This window comes from Strigops habroptila, chromosome 14 (genome assembly GCF_004027225.2).
Source record: "Strigops habroptila isolate Jane chromosome 14, bStrHab1.2.pri, whole genome shotgun sequence".
Lineage (NCBI taxonomy): Eukaryota > Metazoa > Chordata > Aves > Psittaciformes > Psittacidae > Strigops > Strigops habroptila.
In genome coordinates this window covers 8,175,107-8,196,602 of record NC_044290.2, presented here as the reverse complement: position 1 = coordinate 8,196,602, position 21,496 = coordinate 8,175,107, and the positions used below count along the sequence as shown (strand labels likewise).

Below are 21,496 nucleotides of genomic sequence, written 5' to 3'. Positions count from 1 at the left end.
CAGCCTTCTCCCTCCATGCTAAGAGGGCCCTTGTGCCCAGGCTTAGGTCTTGCCCAGTGGCTGACTGCTGCAGGACCTGAAGGGAGCAGGGCGGGGGGCGAGGTGGGGGAATGGCCCTCCAACACTGGGAACTGTTTGTAAATTACCCTAAGCTTCCCTTAGTCATTATTCCATTAACTGCCTCTTGGTAGATCTGTCAGTAACTAAGCTGGGACTTATTTGTAGAGAATCAGAGGCTATTTGCTGTACTAAGTGAGCCATGAGAGCGAAAGGGTTTGGGATTTATTTGTAATTACAGTCGGGATTTTTTTTCTTTTCCTTCTTGCCTGGACCCCACTGGTACTTTCATTCACATTCCCTAAGCTGAAGCTGGCGCCAGGATCACAGGCTGGCCCTGTGTTTATGTCATTGAGACTAGGACAATATTTCAGTGTGGAGCCAGACCGCAGGGATCCACTCTATAAAACCCTCACTAAAAATAGACAGCCGCCCTGCCCCCAGGCCCGCGGCCCGCCGGCACCCCGCGTGGAGCACAGCCCTCGGCCGGCCCGAACGCGGCCCCGCCAGCCCCCCGGCCAGCGAGCGAGCCCCGGCGCTGCCCCTGGAGCTGGTACAGGCTCTAGCGCTGGCAGCAGCATCCTGTGGGCGAGGGGATGTGGCACCTCGAGGTGCCCTGCTCCCGGCTGGGTGGGAGTATTGCCCTGAGTCCTGTTCTGCAGCAGCCTCTCACTACCCCTGCAAAAGCTCTGCCCAGGCTGCAATGCAGAGCCGGTGAGGTATCCTAAAACCCCACTGGCTTGCTGAGGTATCACGGCTGTAAGTGAGAGAGTAAGAGATACCTGAAAATATCAGTGCTTGGGACGACTCCTTTCCCTCTGCAGCCTGTAAAGGCGTTCAGAGAGACCCCAGCAGGACAAAACTGGGTCAAAGACTTCACCTCTGCCTGATAAATCTTTCCTGCAGCAAATTAAAAAAAAGAGCTGAACATTTCCATCTCATAGCTGTCAATTTTATTCAAAAGCATGAACCGGGGCAAATCATTCAGCCTTTTCAATGCCAGTGGTGCGTGATCCCTCAGCTTGGGAGGATAAATGTAACTAGTAGAGTGTTTAGTGATTAGTTCAACAGCTATATAGATAAGATACAAGGCACTTAATGCACAGATTTTCTAGGTAAGAGCCTGATCCTGCAGCTGGGATCCTGACATTGGAAAGGACTTCATTCAAGAAGCCTGGCCAGTGACAGAAAAAGCTCACATGGATTTTAATGGGCAACAGTCTTCCAAAAAACAGCAACAAAGAGCAATCCAGCCTCTTGATTCCCTTAGATCCCTGTTTGTTTAGCTGCTGAAAAAGCATACCCAAGGGCAGTAGATGCGAGTGTGTGTGCTCGCACACACACAGGTATCCCAAGAAGGGATGCTGCCACTGAGTGCCAACAAATGCCAATCTCCAAGAGGAACAAAACCCCTGGAGAACAGCTTCCTTCCAGATTCCTGTCACTGAATCACTGTCTGTGATAGGTCTATGCCAGGATCCTGTCCTGGCATAGGTCATGTTTATCACATCAGTAGGAACTGGACCCAAGCATGAATGCTTATTCAAACCAGTGGCAAAACTGCAGTGTGTGCAGGGAAAGAGCCAGATGCTGAGCTGTGCCACAGAACAGCTGGGAAGGACCACCAGGGTACATTAGCTAGAGGACCCCATCCCACTGTCTCACTCAAGGGCCAAGCGAGGCTGACTGTTCTCAGCTGGGCTGCGTGGCTCATTCCTGATCAGGTGCAGGCAGTCACCACCTCAGCAGAGATGGTAGCATGAATCTATGACAGAGCTGGAAACTGAATGCATGGCTCTGAAATCCCAGGTAGAGTTTTTAAAACCCTGCTGTGCCACATGTGACACTGCTTATGACGAAACTTGACTTTGGTTTGATAGGCTCAAACTACATCATTCACTGGGCAAAGAAGATATTTTGTACAAGGAGATAAGACTATCATATCATGGACTAAGAACATAGGAAAATAATGGCTCCTTGTCAAAAGGCCACTTTCAGAACATCAAGAACACGTATACACTAGTATACAAGGACAGCTGGGGTGTTGTAAGAAGATTTAGCAGAGACATTGGGAAGACAATCAAGCAGATTTCATACAAACTGGTACATGTTTTGTGCACTATGCTGTGTGCACTCAGCACTTGCTCAGTGATTATTCTGTTGAGTTCAGCTTCTGTCAGTCATTCACTTTGTGTTTTAGCTAAATCTATTGGTGAATGTTAGTGCAGGGTAATCGGGGTCCCTTTGCAGTAGGCATTGTGCATGTGCTGAATAGCAATTCAGGGTCTGAATTCTGGATCATCTCAATAGATTACACAGATATAAGAAGACAAAAGTCCACCAAGTACTGAACTGGCTTGCCCAAGGTCACAAAACAGCAAAACTGAGAAGAAGGCAGGCTTTCCCTGCCTAGGACCTGTTCCTATGTTTTCTAGGAGTATCATATTGGCAGGGATAGGCCACAGGGCCTCATGGATTTCACAGCATCATCTGATTTCATTACAGTGGAAGTTAATCATCAATTAGAAAGGGAGATCCAAATCACAGCTGCATGAAAGGCAATGGCAGAACTCCACAGTGGCTTTATCAACAAGGAACATGACAGAATAAGAACTGTAGCTACAGGGAGCAGTTGTGCAGTGTGTGAAGTACTGGTTGCTCTCTGCACAACTTCTCAAAGTAATCCTTGCACCAAGGAAATACCACATGGACAAAATTTAGTTTAGAAATAGCCTTCAAAATTTAACCTGATTGTTACTTTTTTTAGGGCTTCTCACTATTTTATCTGAATAGTCACATATCAGTCCTGGGGATAGGAGAGCTTCAATCAGCTTCAGTCAAAAGTGGGATATATAAAGGAATGAAGCTGAAGGACCTTCGTGTGGAGGAAGCACATTTTTGATAATGAACTATGTTCTATCATGCGCCATCAGAGTCTGAGAAATAGCCCTGAAAAGTTCTCACACTTCATACTACAGCTTTCAACTACTTGAGCAAATGCCATTTGCTCCCTGTGTACTTCTTTCTGTAGTCAGTGTGTGGACTTTCATCTTTGGAGCTCACTGATTGTGCACCTCACAGTGGGCAGGCAATGAAAGGACATGTTGCAGAAATAGGACTCTTTGATTTGTTACAGTCATTAGACGCTAAGTAACAAATAAAGCAGAAGATTACAAGAAGATAAAGGCAACACTTGCAGGAACTGAGCATCATCACAGAAAAATGAATTCTCTCCCCGAGTTCTGCCAAAGAATCCCAATGCAGAAGCACATAAGCAACTGAAAGCTTTTCACAGGTGGCCACTTAATGTATAGGTCTCATTTTGGACAATGCCTAAGCTATGCAGCCTCAGTTGGGACTCCATTCATAGCAGGGCATGCGTTCACAACAGCTGCAATTCAAGACAACTGGAACTGGGCTTTGAACACAAAGTCCTGATACAGAATATCAGCTCTTAGGTGGCTGGAATAAGCACATCCGCAATTAGGGGATACTTGGTAATTTTGACTGTAGAGCACCTATGTCTTGGTTCTCCAGCCATAAAATGACATCACACCCATGATGATACCAGGGAGATAAAATAATAAACCCTTTCAAAGATTGATTATTTATAATATCATAATACCTAACAGCTTGGTATCGTACCATGTTTGGTATCATACAAATGCATACGAAAAAGGCATTCCTGCTCCCACGGAAGCTTATAGCAGAAGTTAAAACCATGAGGTAACATGAGGTTGTTTTCACAAAGTCAGGGCTATGAACTGCTAGTGAATCTAAAAGTGAATAAATGCTGGGTGCTAGAGAGGTTGCCTCCACATAGAAAAATGATCACATATTAAGAGGTAAAAAAACCTGTCTACATACACTATAGAAAGACACAGTGATTTAAGTTTTCCACATAAACCAAAACAAAGTCTCTATTACAGTTATTTGTTTGTTCTTTGTACTGCTGCCTGGCCAACCCAGTCAGATGTTAGATCCCGCTCTCTCCCAAGCCCTAGGAATACATACCATAGGGATTGCTCCCACCACAAGTACCTCATTATGTGATGGCTTTCCCAGCTAATTTGAAAGGTAATAATTTATGTCAATTTTAAAAGAAAAGTTGTTCTGACTCTGCAGACCTGTGCAAAGTGAACAAACAGACCTGGGAATTCAGCAATCAGCTGGATTTTAGACATCTTTTCAAAGTATTGCAGGTATTTGTTGTGGGAGCGATCTGCAGACTCCCTTGAAAGGTTTACGGAAATGTATTCTTTCGAGTCATTACCCAGCCTTTCTCCCTGCCCTCCACCATTTCAGGACAGGAGTACATATACAGTTCTCTCTTTTCCTTGGCATCTGGACAACTTTTCTACTGTCACTGCCCTGTAGTCCTCAGCTGGCATAAGAATTCCAAAATAAATGAGCGTGTTGTAATCAGGAGAAAAATATTGTGTCCTTGTGGTGTTGATGTTTTTGCAGCTCAGCTTCTCAATGGCCACCACAAGTTGAGCTGCATATTTCTCTACAAAAGTATGCTTGCATTGGTAACTTGGCAGGCCACTCGTTGAATAGACATTGAGCTACTTAACTGTTTACCATTGCCAACAAAGTCCAGTTGTTGAACTTGAAATGGGGGAGAAGAGGCACCTTGACGAATAGGAGGCGGTTAGCAAGCAGGCAGTGGTCTTTATAACGAGCAGACCTCTAGAGCAGATCTGCTAGTCAAAGGCTTCTATGAATTTCTGTGAAACCCACAAGCCCATAGTAAGAGCAATGGATCGTAGCAGAATGTATTTAAAGACACAAAGATATCTTCTAAGTTTAAGCATGATTCAAGAAATCACATAAGCAAAATAAGCCTCAGCAGATAAGTTATAAATCTGACTACAGGCAACTAAAGAAGAGCATGAGCCAACACTCAAAACCAGCGGAAGTACTTAAAGGTGTGTTGCTGTGTACAGTCACCCAGCCCAGGGGAATGTATTACCCAGAGAACTGGAAGGGCAAGGACGGGATTTTAAAGCTCTCTCTGTCATCTTAGCTCTGCCAACTTTCACTCCTGCCAAACTGCATCCCAAAAGGCAGGTCTTACGTGTGTTCATCTCCCAGAACCAACACTTATGGGGGCTGTTGCACTTCCAGTATTTTTCATTTATTTCAGAAAGTGAAGTTCTGTCTCAACTTCACTTCCAGTAAAACTGGCTGCACAAAATCCCAACTTATTTATTCTGTAGCCTCGGTGCTCCTACATTTTTGCCTGCCTCCCATCAATTGACACCAAAACAATCATCAATTCCACTAATCTGCACCTTCAACTGGTACCTTCTTGCCAGCCTAGAGGGTACAGGGTAGAGCCAGAGCTGTGTATTTGTTCAGGCTGGAAGATTTAAATCAAGATCACTCACACTGCCAATATTTTTCTAAGTCCTTTCTAGAGGTCTTAGTGGAACAACAAGTTCTCTGGCCATAGACTGGGGCAAAGTCAGCACCAAGAGATGCTCTCACCCCAGGCGGGCACTGCATGAACAGCAAGATCACTGTCTGTCCAACACTCACGGCTGACTGACAACAACCCGATCGATCAGACTACCTCCTCGCCCCCCAACTGGTTAAGCAGCACAGAGGTATTACTGCACTACTGCTCTCTGTGTTCTCCAGCAGGGCTCAGCGGATTAGGACAGGGACAGAAAGGCCATAAAGGAATAGGTACAGCCCAACTGCACCGTTTTTTCCACAGCTGTTGTTTTTTTATTACAAAAGGGCAGTGACTATGCGCTATGAAAGTGCACGAAATATGGAGCTAATAATAAACTGCTAAGCATCATGTGGAGTCTAAAACTATGCTTCATTTCAGTGGCTGCTAACATGCAGGCTGTTTAGACTACATAACAATGTAGACCAGAATAATTCCTGTATGATTAAAGCATGGGAGACAGTAACTGTAACACCAACAAGGCTAGCTACATTATGCTGAAAATACGTACACCCAATGTACATGGTGAAGTTAGAAGGGAATGAGGACAACTGGTTCTTTTTCCACATATTTCATATTAAAGAGGGGAATTGCTATCTTGTATCATCCACCACAAAGAAGTATTCAACAGATTTTTTTAAATATAAAGAATGCCCCAGTACAAGACATTTTCCAGAGGCAAAGTTCAATCCATTCTTCAGTTTTTCTTATAACTTTGCACATAGCCTTAAACAACAACAAACCACCCGAAACCAAACAGACTTGGGCACACAGACTGGGCTGAAGTGTGACCACCTGAATTGATTTTTCTTTTAATGACTTCATACTCACTTATTTCCTTCAACTTTCACAGTAAGTATGTGTGCACAATGAATAACACATGCATAGGACCAAATACAAATACTTTGAGAACATAGCTCCTCCTAATTTTTTTCACGGGAATACATGCTGTGGTGCATGTATCTTATGGCATATGTTTTAGAGTTCATCATAAGTCACATTTTTGCTTTTCCTCACTTAACAAAAGGTATTGGGAAGCAAATAATTCCTTTCCCTGCCTCGCCCCCCACTTCCAGTAAGAAATGTGAATTCAGAGAGGCAGTCCAGTGCAAAGGGCAAGTCAATCTTCAGTAAGTTTCTCTAAAAGTTAATTGTATTCCCTATTTCTACTCTAAACTGCTCCAGTACCCAGACACCGAGTCTCACAACGCAGTTTCTTTTCAATGTTAGGACACCTTTACAATCAGAAGCATCCTCCCCATGAACATACACACTGCACACGTGCTAACAGCTCTTAGTCACCTCTTGGCTAAATGAACTAGAAAGAGTTGCCGAGGTATCTTGCTCTAAGGTATGTTTTCCAATCCCTGAATCATTCTGCTGATCCTTCTGAACCATTCTGAAGACTGACTTCCAGAACAGGATGAAATACTTTACTACTTGTATTAATACACATTAATATGGACCTGTATGTGGTAAATCTGATCATTTGGCAAAGAATTAAAGTTAAAATAATTGGTTAAACAACAAATAGAGGAGACATTTAGCAAGAACAATACCAGTGAAAGACATTCGTTTGTCTCTTCAAATAAGATTTTTAACAAAAAGCTGAAAACACTTGGAGCGTAATCAGATAGCTAATGCTCAGTACAGCTCCATTCTCTCCAGCTTTCATGGCTTCAGTGGATGCTGAAATGAATCTGCAGTTTGTTTTTAAAATTAATTGCCAAAACTAATTATTTTTTTCTCAGCCTTGGTTGAGCTGATTTTCTCTGAACCAATTTCATAAATAACATAGAACATGTTGAAAGTGAAAGAGTAAAACTGTCTGTCACAGAAACAATGGACCTCTCATCAGCTTGCACATTAGTGGGCCCAACAGCACAGATCTCATTTACATCATACTTGCTCCAAATGAAAGCTATCATCAAGTGTGTAAAGGATATTCTATTCCTAAATGGTAAGTATAATTTTCTTCAATGGATTTTAAAAATGCTATACTGGACACGGGATGCAACCTCTGCAGAATGTGGGAGACCAGTGCATGAGATCTTTTTCTTCCGAGTTGCCCCTTTTTTCTGATATTATGGGATGTTGCTGATTTACTTTAAGGAAAATTATTACCATAAAAACTCCAGCTGAGAAAACGTGCTTTTGAAAGCCTGCTGCATTAAGCCTTTTATTTTACCTACATTCTTACCCACATCCTACCTTGACAGATGCAGATATAAGAACTGTCTTTGAATAAATCCAGAATTGTATATATTTATCGCATACTTCATCACTATTTTAACAAGCAATACAGTTTCAGTAGCTTCATCCTTTGAAAACCTTTAGGACTCAATGCCAGCACGAAGCTCAACACAGAAATAGTTACCTAGTGAGCTTACACAGAAGTAAAAGCTCCGTTTCTTTTCAAGCGCAATGGCTTAATGTAAGGAGAAAGTCAACAGCCCTAAACATTAAACCCATGGATTGCAATGGCATTAAAGGTCAGAGATGAGTTTGGCCTGCTGTGGCTATGGCTATCTAATTTAATTAACATTTATGTTCTAAAAAAACCCCGCATTTGCAAGTACTAAGTAATATGGTAAATATGGAACAAATTATCAGCAACAGCAGGGGAGATTTAAAATATGCATCTTGAGTTTGGAGTCACTTAGAAACCTGTGGTGATGCAATCACTCAAACAGAGCGATCTTTATGAGTTTAACTTTGCCAAGAATGCATGTGCAAACCATCTTCCAGAGGCTCATCCGTGCGGATGACACACAAGCCACCCTTGGCTGCTGAAACACCTCATCCGCATGGAGCCATTCCTGAATGTTTTTGCACCTCAGGTGTTTCCCAGTGACTTAGAGCAGCGCTATTCAATCCCTTTGAGTTGAAAACCCTTGGAGCTTTCCCAAGGCAGGATGCAGACCCCTGCAGAGGGGGTTTAAGGCTGGTGGTGGTGGTGGCTGCAGGTTGCAGCTTGGGCAAGTCAAACCAGCCGTGAGTGTGCTGGTGAGCCCAAGGCACACTCGACCCACCCCATTCGTGTCACAACCCCCATCGCCCTCAGGGGGTTACCTCAGAGTCCCGAAAACGATAAGTACCCGAGGTACTTACCTGAGAGGTAGCGTCTGCAGCCATCAATGGTTGGCGTTGAGGAGGCGATCCACACAGGCTGAGCTTTAGCAGTGCGGGCGCCATGTCTGCAGCGGGTAAGGCTGTAGTAAACACCGGACAGCTTTATTCATCCCACCTGTGCGAGGCTCTTTGGGTAATTCCCACCTCCCGCGAAGTCCGCGGAGCACATGGGGGCACCGCACCTCGGGCAGCGGGGCCGCCATTCCCTCAGCCTGCCCAGGAGAGGGCGCCGCGCCGCTCCCCTGGGACGCCATTTTGGGCGGGCGTGTGGTGAGGGGTCGGGTCCGGCCGTGTGCGAGCAGCAGCGCGGGCAGCGGCGGGACCTGGGGCAACAGAGGCTGGGGGCAGCGTTACCCTATGGCTGGTACTGCGAGTCCTGGCTGACCTGCCACAGCCCGGAGCTGTGTCTCACGGCCACATGCTCTGGCACCGCAGCAGCACCAGAGCTTTGGGTGCTGAGGTGTGAACCTGCTAACTGTGCAGGGCTGACCCGAGGGGTGTATTTACTAGCAACCTGGTGGAGTGAATAGTGACATACTGAGTTGGGCTGGTAAAAATGTGTTTCTGTTTCAGTGGAAGATACTCGGTAGCATTGGAAGGGTGTTAGATTGGCCTGGAGGGTGATGTAGTTATTATGATACTCAGCAAATGTTAAAAAGATGGGACAGGAGGTTGCTAGCAAAGAAGATCCCAGCTTGGAGCTTCTTGGCATCAGGGAGGAGCTCTTGATGCATAGGATGGGCTTTGGCTGACATCGTGGTGCTCTGAGCACATGGAGGGTACAGGGAGGAGAAGAGCACTGCTGGGTTTGCTGACTGCTGAAGGGGAGATCCGCAAAGCTGAGCAGCAAAACACAGCATGATTTAGCTGAACTATGATCCTCTGTAATGGTCTTTTGTAACATTCCCATCTCAGGGTATCTGGGAAGGGGTAGCACATACTCTGTGTATCACAGTTGTTCAGAGACTTCCTCCCCGAGGCCCATGGCACAGCCAGGTCTCACCGAATTCCTGTCCATGGGGACAGACTGTGGAGCTGATACCGCTCAAAACAGGAGTGAGCATCTGCAGTCAAGCTGCAGGGTCAGCTGCAGGAATACGGATCCAGGCTAGGGCTGCAAACACATGTGAAATGCTGCTTACATGCATCTTCCCAAATAAAAAGATAAGGATCGACTGAAATCCTTGCAGAGGTACATCCACCCCTGTAAGACGGGGCGAGGGGTCGGCAGTGCTGCATGGCTGCTTGTACAGAGTACCTGAAACAGCCCCCTCCAGCTGAGCCCGTGGTGTGTGAATGGGCATTTGGTGCATCTTACATCTGGAGACAGGCAGCGTGTAGCTTGTGTGCTGGACCTGTGCCAGGGTTAAGCCCCCAGTAGTCGAAGCTGGATCCCTGGTAGCACTCGTGATGGGAGGTCAGGCGCAATGAAAGAGCCCTAGTAGTTTGAGAAGGAACACACCAGCACCTCTCCTGATGGGAGGTCAGGCGCAGTGAGCAGGAGGGCCCCCCTCGTGCTGGCAGCTCCGTTCCAGTGTTTGGCTGGACTCCAGAAGATTAAAATAGAGCCTTAGACTGTCCCCTCGGCAGCACTGCCAGCCAGAGCCCTGACAATCCTGGGGTTGTACTCAAACGTGAGTCCCTCGGGAGCGTGGGCTTTACCCTAACAGCTGAGGCACTGAGTAGGTCGAAGCAGGCTGGGTTATTGCTCCTGTGACTCAGACTCGAGGAAGAGAGGGATCAGGATGGAGCCATGAGAGAGCAGGGGATCAGAATGAGACCACAAGGCACAGAAGGGGGAAGGAGCAAGTGTGCCCCAGAAGAATGCTTGAAAAAAGACTTGTTCTGCTGGGGCTAGGTTCAAAGCACGTATAGCCATGAGATTTGGGTGTTAGACTATTCAAGCCCAACTTCTGATTTAGCTCCTTTCTGTTACAATTTCAGGAAAAGATAAGCAAAAAAAAAGTGCGACATTTTCCTTTCTCAAACATTTAAAAAGCAATATGGGAAAAGGCGAAGGTGTGCAGGTAGCAGATTCTTCTGTGGTCCAGAAATGATCTTAGCTGAGGGGAACCGGAACCACATTCTCATACATGTGTGACTAATGTTAAGCACTTAAACAAAACGCCTGATTTTCAGAAGTGAGGAGCACTCCCAAGTACCACTAAAACCAACAGCGGCGGCATTGCTTACAGAAAGGTGTTTCAACCTAGTCCACTATTGCAGGTTTATGTATCACCACTTAATGAAGGCATCCACACTTGAAATGTTTTGCTTCAGGATTTTCAGAAAGTGATTACAAACAAAACATTTTGGCATTGCCTTTTTTTTCCTCTGAAAAAGCCAATTGGTGGAAATTTTAAAATAATTTATTTTGAAAATACCACATTGATTAAGTAAAAAAATTGCCCATCTCACCAAATGCAGGGATTTTATTCTGATATATACCAACCAAAGCATTTGTATTTACTGGTATAAAAAGCAGATTTGTCTTTAAACTGACTTCAATATTAGTTTATAAAGTTCCAAAATTGCTGCCCAGTTTACCATTTTTTCTGTGTAACTGAGTGTGTATGTGAGCAGCAGAGCAGAGGATTCTACCTGAAATTTTTTCCGGCATGTTTTCCGTAATAAAGATGAATTGGACAATCAGAATAATTAGATCTGTTATTCACACAGGTAAAGAGCAGAAATCCTACTGATTAATTAGGAGTAGTTAATGACTATTAATTAAAAACTGGTAAGAAAATAGAAACATTTTACTAACTCTTCTAAATGAACATACATTTGTTTGAAAATAGAGTTTGAAAACAGCAGTCTGGGGAAGAGAACGGCAAAGATTATTAATAAAGATTTTTTTGTGTGTTTGCAAAACAACCAAACACCCCAAATCAAATCCAAAGCTTTTATTTAAAGGCAGAATTAAAAAATAAGTTAATAGTTTGCTCAGAGAGATGACAGTTCATATAAGTTAATACATCTGAATGGAAAAGCGGAATGATATCTTTTGCTGTCAGAAGAACGAGTCAAAAACATGCCGATAAGAGTTGGTTAACTTCTTTCTAGTTGGTTTAAAAGCATTTCAGCACAGAACACGGAGGCAATTATAAACCAGCACTGTCCTTCAAGGAACCATTGCAAACGTGTTAGAAAAGTCTGGAAGAATTGCACTGCTCACCTATTTATCTTCTCATATAAAGAAGAAATCTCAGCTCGGGGCAAGCAAAACATAGGAACAACCAGGCTCTAAAAAACCTGTGGTACATGCAGAAATGCCCCTAAGTAATTTAAGTACATGCACACAAAAATCCTTCTTTGTCTTGCAGTGTTTTTTCTAGTTAATTCCTTAGGTTACTGTACATGACTAATTACTTGCGTTTGGTTTTTTCTTTTACTAACTTTGTAAATGTGGTAACAATTTTAATGTTTTGTAATTAAAAACGAAGGAAGCAGAAGTGACTGACAGTCATATTTTATCTTACAATTTAAGAAGTATTTTGCTCTGCTGCTGAACTCCACTTTGGCTGCGTTTTGGTTACAATATTTTCCATGTGTGAAAATACCCACAGACACTCCACTAAGATGCTGTTATCCTGAAGCTTGCAATGAGTTGGCATGTCCTGGCTGGAATACAGACATTTGTCAACATTTACATTACCACATCTACTTGTGCACAAGCTATGAATGATTGACTGATGATGTTGTAAGGATGCTAAGCCAGAAAATTGTGTCCCTGCTCTGTCACAAGCTCTCTGTGTGACCTTGGGCATGTCACTTATTCCAATTACAGCAGTATCTGTACAAAAGGAAGAATAGTACATGAGATGCTGAGAGGCTCCCACAGTATGGTGGTTAAAATACATTGAGTAACCTGTCCATCTTGGAAACAAGGTAAAAAAATGACCCAAATCCTTCCACTTAAGCATTCAAAATGGAGTTGTTCTTATTTATCTTGTTTACATACAGTAACCCAGTTTTATCCTACATTGGAAATGTTGACATGCTTTTCTGTGAATAAGAATATGTGAAAAATGGAAGAGTCGCAACGGAAGGGTGTTTCGCTGTTATAAGGTAATTCCCCTCAGTAGACAATATCTGGGGTGTTTCTCGGCTACAAGCAGATTATACACCTGTACAGTGTGTTTACAACGTGGCTTGAAAGCCCGGATTCACACCAGAAGCGTGCAGTGGATTCTGTCTGGGTGTCAATGTGAATACCCAGCCGAAAGCTGCCGAGCGCGTAGGACAGCCCTGGGCTCGGAGAGGAGCTCAGGCTGCCAGCCTGCGAGGTCTTTATGCTGTTCACTGCTTTGATGCTTGTCTGCCAGCACTGTCTGCAGTTGTAACACACAGATTAGAAAGATGCCACTTCAAATCCGACTACCCAGATGTTACTGCTGTATTGAGGCAATTACATTTATACAAATTGAATTTCAATTCCTGTTGACTTTGATGGGAGGTTATTTTTACCCACAAGCTCTGGAAGCCATGCCTGCGCTGTTTAGGTTTCTGAATGTGTAGCCCAAAATGAAAATTTGGTGACCATATTTGCAAGCTTGGCCTTAGAAAAAGTCATTTTCTAATAAAAATAAAAGAATTCAGGGAAAAACACAAGCTACATTCAGATTTCCTTGGACTGTGAAGCTCATATACGTGGGTACTTGATGATGGTCAAATACACAAGTGCACATGGTATTTAGGAGTCTGAATGTATACACTAGCATTTTTTTGTTAGGGAGGGAGAAGACTTGAAGTACATTATTTTAGAAGATCACAAGAGTGGTAAGAACACAAGAGCACTTCAAGTGATCTAAATCTTAAAAGAGCTGGGTTTCTATGATATTAGATCAAACAAAAAAATCTATGTTAAGAACATTTTTATGACAATGATTCACTTGAATAAACCTGATTTCTTTTACCAACCAATCTTTTTTCTAAAATAGTATTTAATATCTGAAGTTATAAAAAATATTTGTAGTCTCGAAAATTATTTTTATTGTCTATTTTATGTACTATACATGCCTCTTTCAGGAATTATTAAAGAAGCATGAGTCATGCGGCACTCATTTACTCTTGGCTCGTGGCCATCCTCAATATATATTTTGCTATTTTCAAACCATTTGCAGGTACATATGCATGAAAATATTGTTGTGTCAAGTCCCAAGATCACAGTTAGCACAGCATACATTGTTCATCTATATATTTACAAAGTTTTAAAGCACATAAAATTGTGCATTATTATGTACCAAAGTTTAAACTTTAACATACGCTTGGTTGCATATATAGCAACAAGTTACAATAAAAATCTGAACAAAGACAACCAATAAACAGCCAAATTGCTATGTACAAACAAGGCAGGAAGCAATTAAACACTGCCTTGCACATTTCACTTAAATTACTTTTTCTCTGAGGGGAAAAAGCCAAACAACCCCTCTTCCCCTCCCCCAAGTCCCCAATAACCCTCAACAGTTCTCATTTTTATCAGGAAAATAACTGGAACTCCCATTGCATTCAGTAAGGGATTCATTTGCATAATATGGGAGAGAAATTTGGTCCCTATTATCAAATGTAGCAATAGATCATGCAGTAGGGATTACCCCCCAGTACAACTGGTAACACAGCAGCGTGGTGGGCTCGCTCTATGAGCCCGCTCTGACAATGGTCCCTGTGACCTCCAGGGGGATATTCCATGAGATAAATCCCCTTTTGCCTTCCTTACACATACCATTTTTTACACCAGCATCAATGTGTTGTGTTCGTGATGACTCCACTGATCCAGATCCGCAGCTGATGCCGAGCCAGCCTTGTAAGCCAGTGGAGGTATGCTGGCCTGTACAAGGCAATACCTGACTTGCCTTCAGTGGAACTACTCTTAATTTACACTGGTGCAAAAGAACCTGGAGTGAGGTCCAAGGACAGCACGATTGGGCCCAAACTGACCTTTATATAAAGTAAACCACAAAAACTCGTTTAAAATCTGCTTAATAAATTACTACAATTCACAGTAATAAGGTAGATTAGTGCTACACCAACCACTTTCTCTAATGTTAGATTGATTTCACATAGCTTTTCCAAGGAAGAAAATGAAAATAAACATAAAAAGTCTATTCTTATTATTTGACAAGCAAAAGACGAGCCTAGTGACTGTAGCCTAGTGACAGACAAGCTTAGTTACACATTACTCTATTATAGCGTGAGTGGTTTAAAGGCTAAATCTTGCCCAAGGTGCTGTGGTATGAGTACAGATTCTAGCCTGGCTCTAATTTCACCCCCAAAGCTCAGTATGAGAGACAGCAAGCTGGGTAAGTGCTCAGGAACACCAGTACTGAGAGATGCCCTCTGAGCTGGTGGGATCTGCACAGCTTTCAGCAGTACATTGGGCCTGCTCCAGTCAAATCAGTGAACTGACTTCTCATGACTTTGCAGATGCTCACTTAGCACAAAAGAGGCCAAAGCTGGCAGAGGATAATGCACAGCCCGCCTTGGGGAACGTTGCTCTTGGGTTTTGCAAAGAATATACTGTTCCAACAGCTCTGCTTCTCACTTCTGGGCATGATTTAGCCTTATGAATTCTACTTCATGGAATCAAAAGATAGATTATACTTACAAATAAAGTATTCCAGCTACTTAATGTTTTTCTGTAGTGGAAAAATCAGACCCAACCTGATGAAATCTCCGTTGTCTGAAAATTCAAGGCCTCTTTACTAAAAATGCTTTTTGCTGATGGCAAAGTTCAACACCTCAGAGAAATTCAGAGTAAGTTTCCAAGCTGTGTACCATATTTTCAAATACACTATACCCTTGTTGTTTGTAAGGCTGTATTGAAGTTTTACATAACAGTCATGAGCCATGCATTTAAACACCTTAAAAGAGTTGACCAGCAACTTAATGCATTTCTTTATACCATAGAGAATTTAAAGATGCACCATCTCTTTCCAAAACACTCGAAACATAAATGTGCAGGATAAAATATTCCATCTTCCCCCTCCCCCTTTAATATCTATATTTAAAAATATTAATTTATAGGTTTCCCTGTGTGTGCTCTCACTGTATAGAAAATCCAATTGTCAATTAATATCTAAAGGCAAAGGAAGAAGAAATGCAAGCCTGGGAAATCAGTGCTCGAGGCACACCTCTCTTGTAGCGAACTGTCCATGGGCAGACTGCCTTCTTGCGGATGCAAGGAATTCTGAGTGTAAACCTTGCAGTTTACCTCTATCTTGCTTCCTACCAGCAGAAACAGTAAAGTTTTAGTCCACTAAACAGGGAGATATGATCCACATTCTTTTTTTCCTGTGGAGTCATAATATTAAAGCACTATATTCTTTCCTAGCCATTCCCAAGTCATGCCTAGAGACAGGAGTGTCTGGGTTCAGCCCAGGTGAAAATACACTCCCTGGAAAATGCAGGACAAAGGTTCTGTGGCAAGAGACAGGAGTTAAGAGAGAGATGTCCAGTAATTTACAAAGCCTTAGTACCCATTTTAGAGCAGAGCTTCAGCGGGTACAGCCTCATTTGAATGAGCTGTCTGCTGGCTAATGAAATTCTAGTGTGCTGTGAGCTCTGAGCCACAGCATTCCCCATTTCTGTGCAGGAATCCTTGGAGGGGCACTCGAGCCCAACCTGGAGAGGATCCCCAGTAATTAAAAGCAAAGGTCTGAGTTCCTAATTTTAATTTGATTCCTGACTGTGAGCCTTTAAGATCTGCTTAGAAATCACTCGTGCCTTTATGGAGAGGGGATACATGTAGGATTCTTCTGAATTGCTATGGTTGCTTCTGAAATGTATGAGTGATGTTCCTAAGAGAACTGCAGAAGCATTATGATTAGTATTATGACAGTACTTGAAAGGCACCACTTTCTACTATTTATTTATCTCTGGGTGCTCGTTACTATTCTTTTAAGGAGTTGCTCTGCTCAGTCACCCACTGAATAGATAAGGATAATAATTTTGAACAAAGAGCACATATTTCTAACGAGAGACAATTCAGTGCTTTATAATCAGAAGTATTTAAAGTCAGAACTATCAATTACTACTTTGACTATTAAAGAAGTGTGGAAGAATCTCAATCTAGAGGTAATAGGCTCAAGGAAGCATGCCCCATTGGCCATCATGTAAACACTACTTCCATGTAACAAGGTTAAAATCAAGATGGGGTACACTGTGGCTGGCATTTGCATTCCCAGAGTCAAATTCCATCGTAGCTCAGCAGATTATGATGAAGTCAAGCCCTTTCTAGCAGTAAATAATCCAGCTCATTATTAGATACATGACTACTGCTGGGAAAGTCCAGCAGCAGGAGTAGGTAACAGAGATTTTTACATCCTTACCTAACCACCAGTGTGTACCTGTTCTGCTGTAGATTTTGCTACTTCTTGCCTTCATGTTCATGAAGAGCCAAAGCAAAGCAAGGTGGTTTCATTTAGGAACATCTTGTTTTATCTCATCACTTCCTGCAAAAACATATGGCCTCAGCATATTCTTATTTTTATTCTTTAATAGACAGTTTTATGGCAGTTTTGCTTAGAGGCTAAACAGATTAGGGGAGCCTGGGCTAGGTGCTGTATACTAGAAAACAATCTAAATTATTTTGACTTCTGAATATGAGCATTACACTGTCTGGCTCTCCTTGGTGAAAAGCCTTCTGCTAATGAACATAATCTAATGTAACAAGCTGTTACTGCCTTCAGTGACAGTAAAACATCGCTGTTTGGTTCTATGGCGTGTGAGTCAGGTTTTCCCCCTGCAGCTCCATGTGGCATACAACATACAATGTATGTCCTTCTAGCTGCAAATTGGCACTGACACTTCTGCTCCCCCCCGCATCTTCTCACCCACAGGAATTTTCAATATGGGTCTCATTCAAACCCTGTGGAAGTGAATGGAAGTCTTTCCATCCTCACTGAGCTTCGGATCAGGGAATGAATGAATAGTTTTGGTGAAAAATTAACTTCCCTCTCCCAAAAAGAGAGGTTACGAATGTAAATCCCTTATAGAAAGTTTTTGCCCTTGTATCAGTGCAAAGACTCTTCTTGGCTTCCACATACTGACCAAGCATGAAATAGTGAATAACATTTATTTTTGAATTTATGGATTGAGTTCACAGGGATTTTAATAGCACTGGGGTTATGGAAGTGCTATTTTAATAAGGACCACAGATCATGGACCCAAATCCTTACCTTTACCTCAAGGACTTGTAAACTCAACTATTTAACTCAAATCTCTTTATTGGAGGCCTTAGAATGTATCCACCTGGAGGCTGAAAAATTGAAAGGTAGAAGGCTGCGCAAACATGGAGTGAGGGAATTTAACCAGCAGGAATGTGGCCTATAAAATTAAACTTCAAGAACTGTTTAAGAAAAATTAAAGCTTGTGCAACAGCTGGGGTTTCTCTCCACATTAGTTCATTTCTTAGTGACTCAAATGTTATGGTTCTCATTAATATAGATTTAATTTTTGAGATCATCTCCTGTAGTACTATAAGTCTGATTCTGGTTGCAAAGGACAACATCATGACTCAGTGTGATCTGCCTTTAGACAAACACAGCATGCTAAAACACCACCTCCCACTCTCCTTATGATACGATACTGGTGGCCCAAATAATGGATTCAAACTGTATCCCAGATTTCCCTAATCATTACAATTATCCCAATTTCAGACATGGTGATCAAATACCCCTGAAGTTTACAGGGAATATTCAGGAACAACAGTAGGAGCATTTCTTTCTAATGGGTGTATGAGAGTGCTGTCAACATGCAGAAATGAGCTCTGGTGTGCTGGGCAGAAGAAAAGGCCAAGCTTCAGTCTCACTTAGACCCTGCATGTTATTTCTTCAGAACTTGGCCTCATTCTGCCTGTTCTTGACCCCAAAGGTTCACCTGCTAAGCTTTTATAATATATAATTTGAAATCTAAGCCCCTGAAAAAACCCCTTGTGATAATTATGTCAGGCTCTGACAGCATTCAGAGGTGGTGTTGACTGCATTTTCTAGATAGATACCGAAAGACTTCTCATTTCTCTGTAAGTGAAACTCTGGGTTAAATGTGTTCCTAGACCAGTTAGCACTTTAGTTATATGCAGCCTAAACCCACTCAAGAAGTAGAAAAACTTACAGGAAACGGTGGAGAACAGGTTAGTACAAGTTTAGGACACAGTCCTAACATGAGGACACCAAAGATGTTACAGTTTCTGCTAACTTGCAGGCAGAATCACTCATGCTCAAAATTTTGCATGCTCAGAGAGACATGGAAACCGAGAGAACTGCAAACCCTGATTACTAGATTTGCAGCCACAGATTGTTCTGTTTTGTGGTGACTGTAACAACTCTACCTGCAAAAGTGCAGATGCCAATAATAAAGCTTACATCATGACAGATGATACCTCTGTAAGACCAGAAACCTGGTGATGAAGTCAAAAGATTAGGATTCTTTTGAGTGCCATGAGTTGCCATTTCAGGAGCTGGAGTTTTCCAAGTGGTTTTGAAAGTATGGTCCTGTATGCATGATGTTCGCTGTCTCATTGTGGAGCAGTGGGAAGCATTGCGGAAGTCTGGGGTTAAAGGGTGCTGCTGAAGACTTCTGAGACAGCAGAACCCGACTGGTCATTTGGACCCATTTTCTGTTGCATAGCATTGTGCACATCCCCGTGTTCTACAGACTGTGTGCTCATTGCCCAGGACTTGCTCTCTTCATCCAGAAATGTTTTATAAGGCTCCACATGTATCTGATGGACAGTTTGCCTCGATTCCTCATACTTGCCTTTCCCATCTTCTGGAAGGCTGGATGCATGAGGCAAGAAAGTGTTCCGAGATCCATCAATGGAAATCTTTAACTGCTCACTGGAGATAGGCTCTTGAGACAAATCTGAAGATCTCATGAGATGCTGAGTATACACCCCTTCAGACAGAGAGCCAGACTGTGTCTCGCTGTGCACACGCAGCCACCGATGGTGCCGGCCGAAGTAGTTGTAATGTTGATGTTTCCCTAGCTTTTTTCTCCCTAAAAAGCTCAATGCCTGCTTGGAGCTAGAGGATTTGTCTATGCTTTTCAATGTAAGCCCTGACATTGTTAGATTGCTCATATCCTCTGTGCAACATTCAGCATTAGTATCAAAGGCACTACACTCTGTTGGGCCTTCTTTCAGTGTTAGGCAAGGCTTCACGTCGTGGATTTGGAGAACATCAGGTGCACTGCCACCCAGGCCACTGCCAGCCTGCTGGGATATGTCCTGTGAGGAGGAGTAAATCAGGTCTAATTCTCTGGGGCTTAGTGCATCACTGGAGTCATAGTCACTGTCAGTTGGAAGGAATACTTCAGAGCAGCCTTCTTCATCTGAGCAGGGCTGGGAATCTGCAAAGAGAACTGATTAAGAAGACAAGCACAGGAGAGAGCTGGCTTAACTGTCATTTATGGGGTTTTTTCTTAATTTAGAGTCAGACCTACATCTAAAAATGTATGTGTGTTTTTTGTGAGTTGGGACTACGTTCTGAAAGGATCTCTTTTCTTTTATCTTCTTGCCACCAGATTTCATACAGACGGAGATTTGGGAGAAAGAAAAACTCTAATCCAGGTTCTGTTTTTATTAAAGGTGTCAGTTGAGTTACTCCATGTTTATACCTCTGTAACTGTGAGTAGGTGCAACTGTATGTGTGCCGAAGAGGCTTGAGGCAAGACATGGAGGCCGATGAACAAAACCGACCCTTTTGTCCATCAGGTGCATTATATTTGTTCAAACCCAAAACACAAATTCAGATGTGAATTTGTTGACCAAAACTCACACTGGCACTGAAATCACTGCTGTCTTTTGGCTGCAGAAGGATCAATAACATAATAAATAGTGGCATATGTGATGGTGTGGATTGATGCTTCACTGCCCTGCAGAGTTTATATTAGATCCAAGGAAAAAAATGTAGGTTTTATACAGTGCTGACTATTCACTTTGACCTAGTGTAAATCGCCATATAGCCCAGCAATAATGAATCAAGCCCATGCAGGACAAGATAATGCTCTAGTTAACATGGTGCCAGAGCTAAGGATTATTCTACATTCATGGTCTGTAATACAGGGAGAAAATTAGCTTAGGGAGTGATGCTGAGAAAGAACACGCCGGTGTAATGGAGCGAATCAAAGCACCATAAGCTTTGGGTATCTTTTCTTTGAACCTAATCTAATCAGAGTAGGTTTAGTCATTTTCCTTTACTGTATAAAACTTCCAATTTGAAAAAACCAAAAATTATTATTACCAAAATGGTCACAGCAGTTGTTTAATGCAGAATCTCTTGCTTTTGTTTCTACTTTCATTTAGTTATTGCTTAAAGACAGCTCAGCAGAGTGATGGATTACATTTTTCTCCAAAGTCCTTATTCTGTTAGCAAATTATGTGTTACTGTTTTATTTGCTTCATCTTTATTTGCTGTCATCCATTTCTTTCACCAGTTTAGTTTTCCAGCTGTTCAGAGAAGCAGTAAGTCAGTGAGGTGGGTACTTATTCTGTGTTTTAAAATGCTTGCCTAAAACACTGACAACACTGAGGTACGTGAAAATGACTTTTAAACTGGACTATTGGCACTAAAATTTGCTCTATCAAAACAAAGCAAAGTCAGTGACAGCACTTGTCCCTTCCAGCCTGTTCATTTAATAATGTGGAACAGTGAGTTGATAGAGTTGGCTGATGTTAAGCAATTATTCTGAGTAGTTTAAAACAAAAACTGATTCTAAAGATTGTAGAGGGATCTCAGGATATCAAGTGGCAAATGATTGGTAAAATGATTGTTAAAATACCGTGGCAGCTATGGGAAAAAATTACTCCTTTTATAAAAGGACATACAAGAACTGTTACAAGTTAAA

General features: G+C 42.5%; 1 protein-coding gene across 2 annotated transcripts in view; it reads right to left on the bottom strand.

Annotated features, from left to right (window-relative positions):
* Positions 1–11,559: 11,559 nt before the first annotated feature.
* The window catches only part of ANKFN1 (ankyrin repeat and fibronectin type III domain containing 1), a 110,867-nt gene continuing 100,930 nt past the window's right edge, over positions 11,560–21,496 (bottom strand). For both annotated transcript variants that reach the window (XM_030506532.1, XM_030506533.1), the window contains exon 19: positions 11,560–19,999. In XM_030506532.1, coding sequence (XP_030362392.1) covers positions 19,206–19,999 — 794 coding nt within the window. In that variant the 3' untranslated portion in view covers positions 11,560–19,205. The remainder of the gene's footprint in view (positions 20,000–21,496) is intronic.